Here is an 18,431-nt window from a genome sequence, read left to right as displayed (position 1 = left end):
TAAAAACAGTGTTACATTTTAGTCCCATTGTTTTGACCAATAGCATATTTGCCCGAGGCACTTCATTTTCTAAGAAATGGCTGAAAATATCACAACTTCAGATTTATAGGGTACAAGAGATTGTTTGCTCTGTAATGTAGGGGTGCAGGCGTAGGTCAAGAGAGATAGTGATATTCTATGTTGGATGTTGAGGAGAAGTTGTACAATATTTTCCATGTCACATACTGCTATGTTTTGACTTCCGGTTACTTTGGGGTTTCAGTGTTTTTGGGAGACTTTCTGCTTTCTGCTGTGTACATTAGTATTTCAGATCTCTTATGTAATAGCTCTAGTTTTGAGATACTAAAGAACATGAAGAATTGCAGAGACAACAGCATAACAAGTTTGTGAACAGACCGCTGGGAAGCCGGTGAGAACCTTGCTTGAGAGCCATTTGCTGTTTTTGTTCGTATACTCTTGTTTATATTTTAAATATTGAGGTTTTCTTTTTACTGTGTTTGTAAACCTGAAAAATGAGAGTTGGGTTAAAACAAACCTGTTTTTTTCTGAGGAGTGTTGTAGAACATGTGACAGTTCACAGGAGGAAGACACATTGAAAAACTGCTTATCCCTATCCTTGCTTCACATTGTTGTTTTCTGAATTTTGAGAATTTTGTGCTAAGAGTCCTGCAGGATAAGAGACAGTGAAAGAACTATCCTCTGCTTGGCCCCCGAGCCATCAGATTATACCCAGTGTGACCATTTTCTTTGGGAAGCTGAAGCTGTGTGATTTGTGCAGTTTTGGTTCTCTGTGATGCTTTTGTCTTTAGAAATAGTAGAGGGCTTTATGACTATGGAAGAAAGCTTGTTGGGGGTAACAGAAGTAGTGAAGGTACCTGAGCCTTTCTGCTGTTTTTTTTTTTTTTTTTTTTTGTAATTCTCCAGTACTGATGGAGGGGAGGGGAAAAAAAAAAAAAAAGAAGGAAAAAACTTGCAGAAGATGGAGATGCTGTATGGCTCCTCATCTGTTTGCTGCTTTTCCACTACATGTGAAGGGAGACTGGGTGGCTTCATTGGTTCTGTATAAATATAGATATATCCTATTTCATTTTTTGGAAAAAGAAGAAAGGGGAAGCTTCTCAAAGCTTTGATTTCTTATGAGACAATATGATAGAACGTACAGAGAAAAAGAGATTCTGCTTATTTAATCTTAAAATCTTAATCTGTTTAACACCTGCAATTTGTTTTTTTTTGTTTTTTTTTGTTTTTTTTTGTTTTTTTTGCTAGTTTCGTTGCAAATTACACACTGGCTGGTTTGTTAGGCAGCAAACGTTCACTATATTTGACACTATATTTGCGTTTCCCAAAGGGACCTTTCGGGTGTCTCTTATCGGCTTTTAGAAAGAAAGAAACTGTTTTAAAAGAGAAGTGTAGCTTCCTTTTTTTTTTTTTCGTCTCTCTTTCAGGACATAAATAGTGATATACCATTTGATGTAGAAGTCTGTACGGTTTTGATAAGCGTTGCTATTAACATAGCCACAACGTACTGCTCCTTGCTGTCCTCCCCTGCCCGCACTGCCTGCTGCCGGCTCCGCGGGGCCTGGGAGGAGTCCGGGAGCTTTCCACTCTATATGGTGGATTCCTCCTTTCTGTTCCTGGAGTGCTTTAAAGACACTGTGTCTTTAGGGCCATCAAGCTTTGGGGCTTCAAAGATGACTTTTTGGATAGCACAGCTTTAAGCAATTGCTGGGTTGCTGGTGAGACTGTTTCCATTAAGGGCACTGTGTGCTTGGAGGCACAGGTAACGGGTTTCTCATGAATGATGCCTGCAGGGCTGTGCCAGTGGGCAGGAACAATTGTCCCCAGTCCCCGCTTGGTCTCAGCGGGACCACTGAGGGGGTGCTGCAGGTAAGAAATATGGTGGCTCCTGTGACAAGGACGCTGTTGGTCTGTGTCCCCCTCCTGCCTTCCTTGCCTCAGGAAATTTGGCTTTTCATCCTTCCCTGGGGCTCAGGAGGGTTCGTCGTAGTGTAGGAGCCTGCACTGCTATTGCTGATGGTTTGCTGGGGTGCTGGGCTGGTATCTTCCTGTGCCCTCGGCATTAATCCAGCTCCCAGGCCTGATTCACCACGGAATTCTTCACCCACTCATGGTCAAATTGATAGGAACATATATGTATATACATATATATCTCTTTTTTGGTCACTGTAGTTTTCCCCCTCCACACACACATTCAATAGTTTGGGGCAGGATCTGTTTCCTAGGATCATCTGAATTTTAGGCATGTATCTTAGTGCTGCGTTGCTACTCCAGCAAGGTCCAAGAGATTCTTTTCCTGCTGACTGGGGTGGGAGGAAAATCTCAAGGAGAGTCAGGAATTTGGGGGAGGGAGAGAATTGTCCTTATACTGCAAAACCTTTGTAATGTAGATGAGTCATAAATCAGCTAGTAGCTCTCAGGATGCCTTAATGCACTGAGTCTTTTCCTGTCAGGCAGCAGCCTCTCTGGCACGGAGAATGTGTCTTGCATAGCACTTAGTCTACTGATGCTTTTTACCATGATTTTTCTATGGAGGCTGTTCCCTCCTCTCTTTTTTTGTTCACCCAGTAGGCAGAATATTTATTTATTTATTTATTTATTTATTTATTTATTTATTTATTTATTGGCACAACAGTGCGTTTCTGCATTTCTGTCAGCTACTGGATTTTTGCTTTTAATAATGTTTCTATAATAGAATCATAGAATTATAGAATGCTTAAGGTTGGAAGGGACCTCTAGAGGTCATCTAGTCCAACCCCCCTGCACACGCAGGGTCACCTAGAGCACGTGGCACAGGACTGCGTCCAAGCGGGTTTTGAAGATCTCCAGAGAAGGGGACTCCACAACCTCTCTGGGCAACCTGTTTCAGTGCTTTGGAAACTGCTAAAAAAAACTCCTTGAGCATATTTGTGACCCACATCCCTGGTTTTTTTTTTTGTTTGTTTGTTTTTAATTTTTTTTTTAAATGAGAAACTTCCTTTTCCTCCTGGACTGCAACGGGTGATGCATATAGCAGCTCTGTTTGCCTGGGGCTGAGAAGGACTTTTAGTAACTACAGAAGGATTTCCTGTAATAAACGCTGCCAAACCCCTTTTTTTCGGCAATTCCGAATTCAGGGTGCTGCAGGCCAGGTTGAGCAGGGCGCCGCGCGTCGCCCGCGTGCGCAAAGCGGCCCGAGGGTGGATGGTGGCCGCCGGCCCAGGCGCCGCACTGGGGCGGCCATGTTAGGTGCGAGGCCGCCGTCCTCACAGGCTGCGGCACGGGGCGGCTGTCCCAGGCTCCCCTCTGTGGTAACCGCCTTGTCCCCTTCCCACACGAGGGAGTGTGATGGTGATTTAAGGTTTCAGCTAAAAGGTAAATGAGGGGGAAAAAAAGAATTCAAACTGCTCTTCACTAAAAATGAAGCACAAGTACTTGGATGTTGCAATATCAAAACCACAGAGAAATTATAAGGCACACTGCTTAATACACTTCAAATTTGTCTTTTTTACAGCATAAATGTAATGGCCTATGATCCTGTACTGAATAACCCTGTTTGTTGAACAACAGCAATATTGTGCTGAATACTTCTTGGAGGGTAAAGCATCCACGTGGCAAACTGCACTGGTATATCATAAATCCGCTCATGCAGACAACCCCTATCCTGCCTTGTCATCTCTATACTTACGTTTAATGATCTTTCGACCTAAAAGCTATTGTTGTGTTCTGTATAGAAGCATTAATGCAGACACTCCCTCTGAGGGGAGTTCTCATTTGCACTGTGTGAAACAATATAATTCATATTTCAAACACGGAAACCACTGTAAAATTCCTGTTTCTCCCACCAAATATCAGCATTTTGCTGGGTGTTTCTTTGAACTTTAATCTGTGCAAGTGAGGACCCTCAGGGCACCTGCACTGTGTGTGAAGTGAGTGCTGGTTAATGGGAAGCCAATTAAACGGCTCAACCTGCTAAATGGGTTTCAAGTTATTTGGAGATGATGAACGCAAAATAGAATGGAGATACACATTGGACTGGTTCCAGATGTGACTAATGGAGTCTTTAAGAAATATATTTTACCCCTGCAGAAGTGGCTTTTGAATAATTCTGGGAGCATCCTGAAATTCAGTTTTTAAGTAGTCCTGCTTAGTGCTTTTCTTCATCCTGGAACACTCAATGTGTTTTGGGTTACAAAATTTGAGTCGAGTCTCCTTTTTCCTTTACTCATGCTTAACTCTAGGGGTTTCCCTTTTTTTAATCCAAACCGTATTTCATCTCTGACCACTAGTGGGTCTTAGCCCTTCACAGACACAGCCACGATGAATTTTTGCAGCTGCTTTTTCTACCTGTTTACATTTTTGGCATACATAACATGTCTAATCAATTTATTTTTAGCTGTTTTTTACTTTATCAGGCAGCAGTGCTTAAAACAACTTAATTTGGTGTCCTTGATACTCCTGTTATAGCAGATACTAAAATATCATTTCCTAAAACTTTTTTTTTTCCCAGAAGTGGGTTCTAAATACTTTATCATTGTGTGATATATATCTCGTTTGAGCTCTTTTTCTTATAGACTTTACCTTTATTGACCATTGAGTTTCATCTGCTGTTTTATTGTTTCACTGTAAATATTTATTGCTATTTTAGTCTCTCAGCAATAAAATTTCTCTCCAGCTGTTTTCTGGCAAGTTAGTTAAAACTGAGACCAGATTTATAATATCAGGAAAGTTTGGTACCTAGGTAACTGGAGAGAACAAGTGACTGTATTGAACAGCATGCATGGTGCAGGTCTCCTTATATCCTGTTGTCATCTTTTGTCTTTTGGAAAATTCTTCATTCTTTCCCTTTTATTTCCTATTTAAATCAGTTATTGATCTTGAAAGGACCTTCCTTTTAAGTTAAGTTGACTTTCAAGAGACTGAATATTTAATTGAGGGATGGAAGGGTTTATCAAATTTTGGGGAGGAGACTGAAATACATTTCAGGCAGCCAGATTACCATGTGCTTATTGACATCATGCAACAATTTTATTTTTTTTTAAAGGAACACTTTTCTGTACAGAAGTTGTGCTGCTGTACAGAAAATTCTGTGCTGCTGTAATCTGCTTATCCATATAGCTGCAGTTCTGTTATTATGGTTATTTGTAGCTGCCACAAAATGGTGTCAATTTAAGTGGTAATACAGTAAATTGGCAATTGAGTGCGAGGGAGCTGCTAGAGCTCTGAAAGCAGCAGCTGGAGACGGAGAGTCAGGGCTGTCCCTCCCTGCCAGGGCGTCTGAGAGAAGGGAAGGTGTCTCGCAGAGCCCCCTGCGGCAGAATTTGCTGCACGTGTAGGAGCAGTTGGAAATGATTAATGAACACCAGTACAGGGGAAGTATTTGGCATCATTAGCAAAAGGAGAAGAGGAGCAGGATGGGAATGTGACAAGAGTCAAGTTTGTGTCTGTGGAAAGATAGATCTGTGTGGATTTAATTGAACAAGTCTGGTAAGTCAATTGAAGGCAAAGTTACAGGCATAGTTTTTGAAGGAGGGATTTCTTCATTTTACCTTATGGCTAAAACTAATCTTTAAGAACCTGCAGTAATTAAGTTTTTCCTATATCTATATATATATCTTATATATTCATATGTGTGTATGTATATATATATATATATATACATACACACACATATATATGTATGATATGAATTAGACCTGTAGATCAAAAGACAACTCATTTTCAATGGAAAGGATTTTATTAACCTGTTTTTGTAAATAAACAGAAAAGATGGGGATGCTTTCTCTTTTAAAAAAGTTATTAAGATGCATGTGTACATCATATTCCTAAATTTAGGAAAATAAGCACTCTTTGGCTTTTTGGCAGCTCAAAACTCTTTAGAATTCCTATACATTTTTTTTCCCCCATAGTAGACATAGACAGCTTCAGTGGGATATTTCAAATTCTCTGGGGTTTATCTGACGACTGGAAAAGAAAATAAGACACTTTCTTTGAATCCAGTAACTTTTTCCATTGGGAGGTACGGCATTTTTAAAATTTTGCAGCAGCTTTGCTACAAATCCTTCCCTCCATGCTGCAGAGGGTGAAAGAGAGGTAGAGTGACTTGTTATTGTAAGTTCATAGTGGCAGAATGGACATGTCTTGGTGTCAGTGGGTGTCTTGGTGTCTTTCCTTTGGTGCACAGCTGCTTTCCAGAGCGCTGCTGCTGGCTGAGCAGATGCGAAGCCTGGAGCTGCAGTTTGTTGCAAACTAGTAACACGACTATTGTTAAACACTGATGTTTCCAGCTTTGACCTGTGCTGCTAATAATCAGAAGCTTCTGTAGTTGCTGTATGTCGTGATTTTGAATAGCTAGTAGAGTATGACCACAGTTTGGTCCCTTGAGTATGTCGAAAATTTGCATGTTGTCCTTGTTAGCTACTGCAGAGTTGCATTTTTTTTTCCTCCTGTAGTTATTTAAATCTGACATAAGAACATATGCCATCCTTCATTTTTGTCCCAATAGTCTGTTTTAATAGTAAACGCGGAGTCTCGTGGTTGCTGTTTGCAAAGCAGGACGCGGTGCGGCCCGACGCGGCTGGCGGCTGCGGGAGGTGCTTTCCTGCAGGACGGCGCTGCTGGGCTCCATGAGGAGCTCCCGGTACCCGTGCCTGCCGGGAGCGAAAGTAGCTGCAGCGGGGAAGGCGGGAGCACGGCGCCATGCTCTGGCGAGCAGCCTGCCGGCCTTGGGCTGGGCAAGCAGTGCTGATTTATTTTGCCTGAGATCACTTAATCAATCAGGTTGCATCAGATCGGATGAGAGCGCAGCTGTGCCTGGAGCAGGCAGGGCTGGGCCAAGGGGAGATCAGTGATCTGCGCAGGCTGCACTGGAATCGCAGCTAGCATCAGCCCAGGGTGTTCCTGATATTGATTGTTTGTTTATTTATTACTCTAATGTTTCTGTACCTAGCTTTTGAACTTGATACTGATTTATTTAGCCCTTCTTCATGGGTGGAAAAGTGTGTATAGGGCACAGACCTGATGAAATTATGGTGTATTACACCATGATGAGTGAAGAAATGAAAGACTGACGTAAAAGTTGATGCTGAAAAACAGTTTATTCTAATTGGATTATACATGATTCTGTATATAAGGTAAATTAACAGGACTCTTCGATGGGCACAAAGCAGATCAAGATGTTTGAAGTGATTTAAACACACTATTATTGATATTCTATAATGGTAGTTAATCTTGTACATGCATGCGTACAAAATAGACTTAAAAACACTGCTTTTGTGGAACGTGGTGTATTTGTGCTCTCCAGGATGTTATGCTGATTGTATGCCAGATGTCAAGGCAAATTTTAGAGGATACACATTGTTTAAAAAAAAAAAATCCCAAAGGGAAAACAATGACAACTTAAAGATAAAATGAAGATTTCTCCTCCCTTCCTCCTTCTTTTTATATATTTGTTGGAGAGTCACTTTGTCAGCTGCTTTCATTTTTAAATACACAGAGTACAGACAACTGATGTTTTTAATCTAATATATCATAAAAATCAAGCTTTGTCTTAAGATGTGGACTTGGTGTTCTTTACAGCTGATTAATTACTGAGCATCTGCCAAATGAGTTCTTGCTCAGTTGTTTGCTACACATTTGAATGTTAATCAAAACCAAATATAATTTATTGAAAAAAGTTCTATTATCGGATTCCTGTTTCTTTATTTTTCTCAGATGCATCAATTCCCCAATTGTCTTTAATCTTCTAGAAGAATTTGGGTAGAGAAGCTCCTTTGTGTGAGAAATTTTGTGTTTACACTAACTCCACATCTCTCTAAAAAGTTACGAGAAATTCAAGCTGTCTTATTAATCTAAAAATGTGTATTTATTCGCCTTTTGTAGGTAGCTGGTTAGAATTTGGTCTGGGAGTTGGACTAGGTGATTTCTTGAAATATTTCATAGCTCTTTTCCTGTAAGTCAGCGTCTGGACTTTTTAAAAGTCATCTGCAGATTATTTTTATAATGCACTGTTGATACAATATTTTTATCTGCCTCATCTGGAATGATGCCCGTTTTTGATCAGTAGTCTTTATTAAATAATGTGAAAATGTTCTTGGCACCACAAAACCGTTTTGTTTCCCTGTTCCTTCTGTCGGGTAGATCCTAGCAGAATCTCTGTAGGCAGCTCCCGGCGTTGAGGAAGAACTAGTTTGTGGCCTGTGGGATTTAGTAGTAAGGTTTGCATGTTGTGCATGGTTCACAGGATTAGGCTGAAGAGTATGTGGGAAAACTATGTATTAGGACAAGTTTAGGAAATGGGATATCAGTTGTGGCTCAGAGGAGCACTTTGAGGAGCAATAAAAAGAGACCCCTAAGTAAATACAGGAAAAAATGCTTTGCCTGTCAGAACCAAATAGCTGGGAAGAGTTTATCTGGTGCAGATCTGTACGACTCTTTCCTCCTTCAGAAAATGGAATGCTTTTACACATAGCTGCTTATTTCTCCCGCCCTCCCTGTTTCCCTCTCCTTTTCCAGCACGTTCTCAGCAAAACACATCATGCCCATTAGCCATGGTACTGCAAAGCAAACATCCCTCCTGCCATAACAGCTTGTCCATTCGCTGAAGAGGAAATATATTGCTTGGCTTGAAAGGCTGTTCTAATTGCAAAACTTGGCACTGTGGTTTAAGCGGTGGTGATTTATCCTTTTGCTCTCCTGATCATTAGGACAGAACTGAATTTTAGTTTTATTCAGAGAGATCACCTGAGCAAAAGCAGGTGAAGATGCTGGAAAAGGAACTATTTGTACAAGTGTTTTTATTAAATAGATCTTTCATGGCAGCTTGTGCTGCGAAGGGTGGGAAATGCTAGAGGTCTGGGAGAAAAGCAGACGAGACCTCTGGCTCCCTTCTCCTCCGGGCGAGGATGGGTTTGAAGTCTTGCCATGAGCTGGGTGAGCAGAACAGGGCCCGGTGGGGGCCGCGCGCGGCTGGGAGCACGGAGGGCTCGTGGAGAGCGGGCCTGGGGGCAGGAGGGGTGGCCAAGCCACGGCAAACCCTCCCCCTCGGCTCCTTGCAGCCTCCTCGCTGCCGCACGCTCCGTGCACAGTAATGATGAGGTGCCCTGTGTTTGTAAAGGACTCTGTATTTGATTTGTGTTTGAGGGTGTGTGTAGGAAACAAGGTCAGGAAGCATAATAAATCAGATGCTGTCTTCATGGTGTTACGTGATGTTGAAAGCTTGTTTTGGTTCATCAGTGTACTATAGTCAAGGTTTTTCGAGAGTGACTAAAGATTTATTATTATTATTTATTTTGTTTGTTAGTTTTATCCAGGCTTAGGAGACCTTTAAGAGCAGCGTCTTCGAAGTGCAGGTCATAACCCCAGGGAGAGCTGCCGTCGCTCCAGGCTCTCTGAAAGGCCTCACGGATACTCCTCCCTTGCCCAGTGCTGTTTTTCTAGTGCAGATGTTGCCTCTCCGAGTTGGAGGAAGCAGGGTGGCGAGCAGAAGGAGGAAGCTCAGCTTTATGCCAAAGTCTGGTTTGTGCCTGTGCCTATAGAGTAGAAACCGGGGAGCACCCGTATATCTGGTGGCTCCTAGCTGCCTCTTGCCTGCAGCCCTTGCGCAGCCATAGCAGCGGTCGCGAGCTGCTGTTGTGAGGGTTGCTGACCTGGGGAGAGTTGGTTGTTTTTTGTTTTAAGGTTTATATGTGTGTTTGTTGTGAGCTACTGTATTTATACAATGGAAAACTTTTTTAATGGAGCTTGTGATCAAAACAAGCAGATTGGGAATGGAAAAAAAAAACAAAAAACAAAAAAGGCGAGATGTGAGTAGGAAAGAGGCTGCTGGGCGGTGCTCGCCGGTTTGGGCCTACGGAAGCGGCGCTCTTAATCCCTGTAACCTGCACACATGCAGGAAAGTCGTTCTTCCAGCGGCATCAGCTGCTGGACGTGGCTCCTTGGCAAGTCAGGAGGCTGCGTTGTTCAGCCATGATGTAAGACTGTGAAATTCACGTGTAGAGAGCTGCTTTGCGAAGGTTTCTACCAGGTCTAAATATAGACGTGTGTTTGCGATGCGCCTGTGGTGTCTTGCAGTTGTTAGAGCAGCCTTTGATCAAGGCTGTGGCTTATTAGTCTAAAAGCTATTTCCCTTGTATACCCATGTTTTCATTAATCTAAACGGAACAGTTTCATTTGTTATAGAGCTGTGCTCACTTTTATCTCTTTTAAATCCCTGAAGGTTGTTTTCACATGTAGTCAGGGCCTGATCTGTGAAGTTCCAAACATCCTAAATCTTTTTGGTTGTGCAAAGCATGAATTAACAGAAATCAGGGGGTTTGAATCACTGGGGAGCCATAGCAGAGATAGGGCCCATCCTCATGTAGTCGTATTTTGGGAAACTTTTAAGAAATGTATGTATATGTACATGTGATAGCCACAGCTTTTTGAAATGATCTTCTGAAATATTTCACTGGATGTTTTCACTCAACATTGGTGACTTGTGGTCTGCCTAAATAACCGTTTTCGGAGATCTTGAGCTGGATATTATAAAATTGGGAATTGATTCCAGTGTTTTGTTTTCAGATGTAAAAACTGGTGTGTAACCTGATGTGTCTTCTGTAATTCTCAAAGTACTCTGTATAAGAGACAGTAAGAAGCATCGCTGAAATTCTTGTGTGTACATTAGGCTTTCCCTTACTCACCCAATCCACTTGTATGAGGTCAGGTAACTTTTTCACCTCTACAGTGAATCCTTTGTTGTCTGCATTTTCCAACTGTTCCAACAAAATTGTTGGCATCAACAAACTATTAATTTACTATTCCTACTGCACTTTAGGTACCCTGTAACTGAAAAGTTCAGGAATAGACAGAAGGATCATTCAGATGTTGTTGCGATGACTCTGTCACCTGCTGAAGTGAGTTTGTTCTTACAAAAAGCGAATGCTAACGATGGGAAACTGAGTGTTAGGATTCCTGAGGCATCTTTCATGCCTGAGCTATGTTTTAAGGCTTCTTTAAAAAGAAAATGCTCTTGTTGCTATAGTGATAGGTTTAAAGATTTGCAAATTAATGCTTCTCGCAGCTGAGGAGGGTTTCTGGGCAGTTTACAGCCACCTTGCTTAAGGAGCTGCTGGATGGCGCTTGGGATACAGGTGATGAGGGCTGTGCAAGAGCAGATGGAGATGAAAATGGGTGGCCAGTGGTAGATAACCTTGGATAAAATGGAAATAAGTAGCAAGTTTATATGAAAACAAGTAGTTCACGTAGCAGAAGTAGTTGACTCTGAAACTAGCATGTTAGTTGTTGCATTAGAACGTTTTTTCCTACTTTATCCTAAGCTTCATCTTCAAAATCTTATTTGGTCACTTGTTTCTCCATCTAGCTGTTTGGTTTAAAATACAGAAAATAACTTCTGGAGTTTCCTTTCATCCTTTAACTAAGAAGGAAGAACAGGGAAAATGACCACAAAACTTCCTTCCTTTTTAATTTTACTTTATTTTTTACTTTTTTTTTTTTCAGAAAGTACCCCTGGAATGATATGATGATTGAAGAGTAAGCTCTGGGATAATATTAATTACTGAGTTCCTGTTAAAAATGTGTGTGTTTGTGTGTTTATCGCCTCGTAATGAATTTTGATATAGAATTATTATTAAGTAACTTTAGCAAGTGAGTTAATCTGTACAGGATAGCTACATTCTAATGTGGGGTTTTTCTTCTTCTTGCTTAGTTTGAAAAAGAAAAGACAAACCAAGCAAAACGCCGAGACTGTCTCTGCCAATTCCCCTGGTTCTCCTGTTTCCAAAACTTCTTCTGAGAAAGATGATGAAAGTAAAGCCATTTTGGAGCAAATCAGTTCTTCAGAAGACAACTGTAGATTTGCTGGGGAAAAGGAAACTGCTTCGGACAAAGAAAAGAAAAAGAAAAAGTATAATCAACTGAAAGACGTCAGGCGCACAGAGCTTAAAAGATATTATAGTACTGGTAAGTTGTGTTAAATCTATAGTATTTTGAAATGTGTTTGTTTCAACAGCCAGTGTTTCAGATAAAGGATTGTTTTGAAGACTTGCCTTTAATGTTTTATGGCACCGGAGCTCAGATTTTTTTTGGAAGGTTGTTCATTTTGCAAGTGGGTATGTACTGAATAAGTTTTCAGTCGTAGTTCGTATTCAGTTTCAGGTACCACCAAATAATAGTTTTGCTGTTTTTTTAAATACTTAGCTTCTGTTTGTTTTTTAAAGTATGAACGAAAATGTAAATTAACCTACGCATTCTTAAACAAGAAGTCAAAAGTGCTGCGTGCTGAGAAGTTTAGGGTTTTTTTCCATCTGCACCTGTACCTCTGTTGATCATAAGCACCTTTATTAGCTCCATTTTTGCAAGTAATTCAGATTCCTTAAGTATCTCTGACATGATTGCAAAACAGGTCTATTTGTGGTTCTGAATTATCATTTATTAAATAAGCTTTCTTAGTTGTGATTTACGAGATGTTCTTTTTTCCAACCTTTCTCTGTTATTTTATAGAAATAAGCTCTTAAAAAGTTTTATCTTTTTAAAAAATCCATTTTTGGAATTAAAAAAAAAAGGCAAACAAATATGTTTAAATAACACAGAAGCAGACTTCTCTTTTCTTTCCTAATAGGCTGACTGGCTCGTGCAGACTAGTCCCCATCTTAAGATCCTCTCGTGTGAGGCAACATATGCTTAACCAAAAAAAAAAAAAAGTTGTAGTAATGTCTCTCAGCAAGCACAAGAGATTAGTGCTTTATGGATTGATGCATGATTTTTTGTCAGCTTGGAATCTAACAAAATCAATAATTTGGAAACTAAGAGAAAATTGCTTTTCCTTTTGTCTCAAGTTCTGACTACAGCATTCTTGAATAAAGTCTTTAGAAGAAGAACAGAAAGGATTGTATGAGGAGTGAATGTCCAAGCCATTCATATCTTGTTAAGAAGCTAGCGATTCTGGGGGTGTTTTGTTTGTTTTTTAGGACTTTTTCTTTTGATTAACACGTCACATGAAAATATAAACTCCTGCTGTATGGGTAATGAAGTGCTTCTGCTAAAAGCAGTGATTTAATTTCTGTTTTCTCTAAAGGAATTCAGCGTTTCGTGAGGTAGCCAAATGTTTGCAGTGTTTGGTGATTTTGTGAAGCACTCGGTGACAGCCGGGTTCCCCTTTGGAGAGCAGCGGGGGAAAGGGGGCAGGAGGCAGCTTGGACACGTGCGAGGGCAGCACCCAGCGGTGCCATCGCCCTCCCTGAGCAGCGTCTGGGCTTGCCAAGGGGGAAATAAAGCGCTCGGGGCCCTGGTCTGTGATCCAGCCAGCACGATTAAACATGAACGTTTAAGAGCTAGTACGTTTAGTGCAGACTGATGCTGCTGGGGAGAATTTTAAATCCTTTTTCTCCTACAGATGTTTTGAAGCCTCTGGGTTGTGCAGTGCTTTAACCCAAGACCTTAGTTCTGTTGTTGAGCTCAGCGCAGACCTGACTGGCACAACCTGCAGAGAAACCCCTTTGTTTTTTAAAATCTGTTTTCAGTTGCTCCTAAATAAAGACTTTTGCCCAACCCGCGTGTCAAAATTGTGGAAGTGAAAGTTGAGAGAGATGGAAAGTCTCGATTGTGAAACGAGCCTGCTAGCTGGACGTTTCCTATGTGACTATCCCAATGAAGTAACTTGGGTGGAAATGCTGGTCACCGCGGCGTTCCTGCCCTTAGCGCTCCCGCTGCGGCTCCCTCGGCCGCGGCGCGCTGGCTCTGGGGCAGGATGCCTGGGGCTGTGCCGCGAGGTGTGGGTGCAGCCCACGGGAAGCTGGCGCGGATAAACCCTGGGCGCGTGGGCAGTGCACCGTCTTCATCGCTTGAGATTATAAGCGCATATACATACAATGATCTCCTTCCGTGTGATTTCCTCCCTCCAAGTTGTCCTTTATTTACTTTTCTGAGATGCTTAGACCAAAATAGTGTCTCCCTAATGCTTTTTTTCTGGGTGTGTTTGCAGAGGCTTGAGATTTTGGGGTTTTGTTTGCTTGTTTGTTTTGTTTTGCTTTCCAGTTATTTAGCTTTGACTTAATACATAGATTTTTTTAAAAAAATCATATTGCAATTAATAGTTAAATTATGTTTGCATTTGCTGAAAGGCTTTCCTTCCTAGTGAGCAGGAAAATGCATTAGCTGCAGCTACAGCCCTGCGCCATGTGTGTTAGTATGGTGCTGCACACACCATTTATTTCAAGGCTTAATGGGGCTCCTGTCATAAGCTGCTGTGAGCCTGGAAAGGTCATGTCTGTCAGCCTGACAGAATAAAGACCTCTGTCCTCTGAATAATCTCTCTTTCATGTTTTGCCGGGTCATAAATCCTTCTTTATTTATGGTTATTAGAGAAACAGGGTGAGAATACTACATCTCGCTGTAATTTCTTCCTAACACAACATGTCCCTTCATTATATTGCCCATATGAATCTGTGAATGCTGGCAGTGACTTTCTTGCTACTCCACTTTGAATGTCCTTCCTTTCAGTGGACTTATGCAGGAGCCCTTATTTTCCATCGGGAGGGTTGTGTTGTTGTGGTGAATCCCTCTTCTCCAGTAGCATAAGCGTAATGCTGATTCTGAAGGCTGTAGAGAGCTGGAGACAGCAATGCTCCCTGCCACGCTTTGCGGAAAAGAGTGGTTAAAAGGCTTTTCTCTTTTATTTTATCTTCCTTTGAGGAAGGTGGAGGTGCAGCTACGGAAGATCTCCTCGCCGGGTAGGTGCCCCGTTGTGCTGTTGCCCGCAGCCGGTGGGTGGCATCGCGGAGCCGTGGCTGCTGCACCCCGCAGCCAGGAGCCCCGGGCACCGCTCTGCCTCCGCAGGGCTGTTCCGTGCACAGGGCGCCTTGCAGCCTCCCGACGGGGGACACGGCCGGTCGTGCCTCCTGGGACACTGCCAAGAGGCTGAACAGATCCCGCTGCCGAAGGTTCCTCCTGGGAAGCTTCATCTTTTCCCTTTGCGATGGTACCGCTCTTCAGCGGCTCTGTAATTCTGGGGGGCAGCTCTGCCGTTCCGTCTGTAAGCGTCAGATTTTGCCCTTTTTGCTTGCCTTAAAGCACAGAGGCGCAGGTGCTGCTGACTACTGATGGCACTTAGCCTCCCCCTTCATTCTGGCGCATCTCCTGCCTGTGAGGCCATCAGCGGCTTAGCTTAATCTTGCCCTTTCGGCTCTTCCCACTGCCCTGGTTTTCCTTCAGACGCCTGCGGGTGTATCAGTGCTGCACAGTGCTCGGCTGGGCTCCCGGCTGCCGCAGCCAGCGCCAAGGATGCCGTGTCCTCCCTGCTTAGGGCTTGACCTGCTTCTGGGACCTGCCTACTTAGTTCAGATGCACTCTCCGTGGAAAGTTCTGTTGGAAGCTGTTGAATTGCTGAGCTTCATTTTTTTTTTCTTAGTTTCATTTCCTTTCCCCTCAAAGTCATAGGCTTTGAAACACTTTGGCGGATGCAAGGTCGAGCTGCAGGAGCTCTGCCTTGCAGCCACAGCAGACTAGAGGCTCCAATTTCTTGGCCCGAGGGCAGAGCTCACCTTTCTGGGATGGAAAACCAGGATTCCTGTCAGGAGTTGCTAAACAGGATGAGGATTATTATTTGTGTTTTGCCAATGAAGACCTTCAAACATGAAAATATGGCCTTCTGCAAACAGAAAAACTGTGGTTTTCAGTGCTTGATGTGGCCAGATCTGCACTGATCAGCACAGAATTGAGAGACCAAGAGTGCCTGCTGTCAGGTTCAAAGTCAAAGGTTGCTTCCAAGGCAGTGAAAATCTAGCCAGAGTTTAAATCAATAAAAAAAAAGTGGGTCACATATGGAACCAGCTTTGCATAAGAATTTTTAAACCTTGGCTTATTTTCTAAACAAGCAATTGCTCTGAAGAGGAATTTTCAGCATATATTGAGATGACAGCTGAGACTTTTGTGTTAATGTGTTGTAGATTCTCTACTATCTGTTTTTAAATATGGCTATTCCACAGTAGGATTCAGTTGAGGACTTGAGTAAGGTGCTGCTTATAACATGAAAAAGGAAAAATGCATTTGAAAATAAATCTGCATGAGTTCTTTCTGGCAACTGTCTAATGCTGATCAGTCCTAACCACTGGGGACTTGATTTGGCCACCCCTGCTCATGCTGAAAGGTATTTTGTTGGGAGTAATCCAAGTGATTTACTCACAAATGTACAAAGTGTGCTTACCCTTTTTTATTATAATGATAAGAAGAACAAAGTCTGAATTTTTCCAAGGTTTTGCCACTTTATTGTAACTTTGTTTCAGTGTGGGTTCAGACAGGAAAAAAAAATGGGATAAGAAACATGTGTAAGGAGGAGTGAAAAGAGAGAGGAGAAATTTTCTTCCAAAATCAAGGTCTCAAAAGCAAAGCAATAGAAAAAGGGATTATTATGTGTCTGTATTATTATATGTCTGTATGTGCATTGACAGTATAACAAGGGGTTTGTGTAATGCCTTATTTATGAGGGTAAGCAGGATGGGGTTAATATGGATTGGATGGGAGGTGTCACGTACTTGGTATATTAGCATCATTTACTGGAACCATTTAGAAAGGATGAGGTGGACAAGGAATTGGGTTATCAGTGTCAGATCACCTGTTTGGGAGTAAGGAACAAGTGATCTTGAATTCCAGTGGATCAGTGTTAAGGTGATAATATCTTAAGTTTAAGATGAGGTGTTAATTGGCACTTACTAGAAACTATCAGACTGTAGAAGAAACGCCCTTGTCTCCAGGACATCTGCTTGATCTGAGCAGCAGGTGCAATTTATTTCTAAAAATTAAAATGAAAATACCTTAGTGTTTCTTGAGTGAAATTTATATTACGCTGTGTGTAATCCTTGGGAAGGTACCTCAAAACTCACAGTGAAGCCTGAAGGCTGAGCAGCTTTAAGCCTGTTGTTAGATTGAAGTGAGGTTTATATGGTTTTATAAAGAGAGGAAAATAGGTGATGTATTCACATTCCTGGGAATCTGTCCGCTCATGGATGGGAGCTTTAAGGGTTGATTTAAAAACACTCATGATCCTTTTAAATTTATTATTATTTTTGTTGTTATTTTTTCTTCCTCCCGAGAAATCCTTAAAACACAGATGATGTAAGACCTGATATTCCTTTCTTTAATTTTCAAATCGTCAGTCAAGGCCAATTATGTTATAAATACTATGTTGCAGATATAACAGGTGAGTATTTTGTGAGGCCCTCAAGGTTATATGCAGGAACATCAAGAGCCCTGAATCTGGGTTTACACCTCACTCGGGCAGGCTGACTGAGCAAGTGCTTCTATTTCTGAAGGGATCGATTGCTCATACTCCACAACTTAATACTTTTATATGTGAACAATCGCATAATTATCCATCTGCACAGCTGGAATTTGTAAAGTTGGAAGAACTGTAAACAAAGCAAATTATTCATGCTGCGTTATGTGAATTGGCTCATAGTTTGAGCACATGCAAAATTTGTATGTCTTACAACTAGGCTGAAAACAAAGATTTCCAAGATGAGGGGAATATCTCTTAATTCTGAAAAATTACTTAAGCTTGTGATGGGAATACTGAACTGAGTGTGAACTTGCGGAGCATCATCATGGTGGAAGGGAATGCTGTTGGCACTTGAAAGTTGCCTGTAAGGGAATAATGGGAATTATGGTGTGACTGCTCCCGAAACGCTGTGTTTGAGTCTGGTGTCCCTGATTCTAGGATGCAGAAGAATGAGAGGGAGGCTCAGGAGCTGCTGGGAATGTCAGGCCAGGGCCTCGTTCTACAAGAGTGATCACGACTGGATGTCTGGGAGGCAGATGAAGAACAGGATGGGTTTTATCTAATCATCCCCGCTAATGTTCTTCCATCTTCCAGCCGTTTTGAGCTAGGGGAGGAGGGAGGCTGAGATGTGCTTGCAGTTTGTGTTTCCAAATGCTTGGAGCAGGCTCTGCCTGTTCCTATGCAGATTTTTTGGATCTGCAATATCCTGTGGCAAAGAGTTCATAGGTTTACTGCCATCTGCACCAAGGGCAGCCTGGCTCCTGCTGGCTTTGTTTGGTGGCCCTGGGGCCTTATTCTTGAAGGACCCGTGAACAGTCAATCCCTGCCCACCTTCTGCAAGCCTCCTTTTATTTCTGTAGTCTTCTCACTGTAGAACACCCTTTCTCTAACTCTTTTTTTTTTTTTTTTTTTTAATGATGCTGGGACAAGCATCATGTGGGAGTTTTGCTTGTCCTTTCCGTCCTTCTCCAGTGCTGGCATATTGGGGGTGTTTTTGCTCAGATTCTCTGACTTTTATTTGCTGTGCAACTCTGTGCAAGCCTGTCTAGCCCAGCTAGAGGAGGGAGCAAATGTTTGGGGACCGGAAGGAGTTGCATGGGACTCCATAACTGCCTCATACAACTGTTGTAATTTTTCTTGAGGAGAAAAAAAATCCAGAGTTTAA

At 42.1% G+C, this 18,431-nt stretch overlaps 1 protein-coding gene across 2 annotated transcripts in view; it reads left to right on the top strand.

Annotated features, from left to right (window-relative positions):
* Positions 1-18,431, top strand: part of NCOA7 (nuclear receptor coactivator 7) — a 70,703-nt gene that overhangs the window by 14,057 nt on the left and 38,215 nt on the right. For both annotated transcript variants that reach the window (XM_088530314.1, XM_088530315.1), the window contains exon 3: positions 11,702-11,955. In XM_088530314.1, coding sequence (XP_088386440.1) covers positions 11,702-11,955 — 254 coding nt within the window. The remainder of the gene's footprint in view (positions 1-11,701; positions 11,956-18,431) is intronic.

This window comes from Tinamus guttatus, unplaced genomic scaffold, assembly GCF_059628265.1.
Source record: "Tinamus guttatus ecotype Peru unplaced genomic scaffold, ASM5962826v1 Tinamus_guttatus_pri_ptg000366l, whole genome shotgun sequence".
Lineage (NCBI taxonomy): Eukaryota > Metazoa > Chordata > Aves > Tinamiformes > Tinamidae > Tinamus > Tinamus guttatus.
The sequence above is the reverse complement of the archived record's forward strand: the minus strand, read 5'-3'. Positions and strand labels throughout refer to the sequence as shown.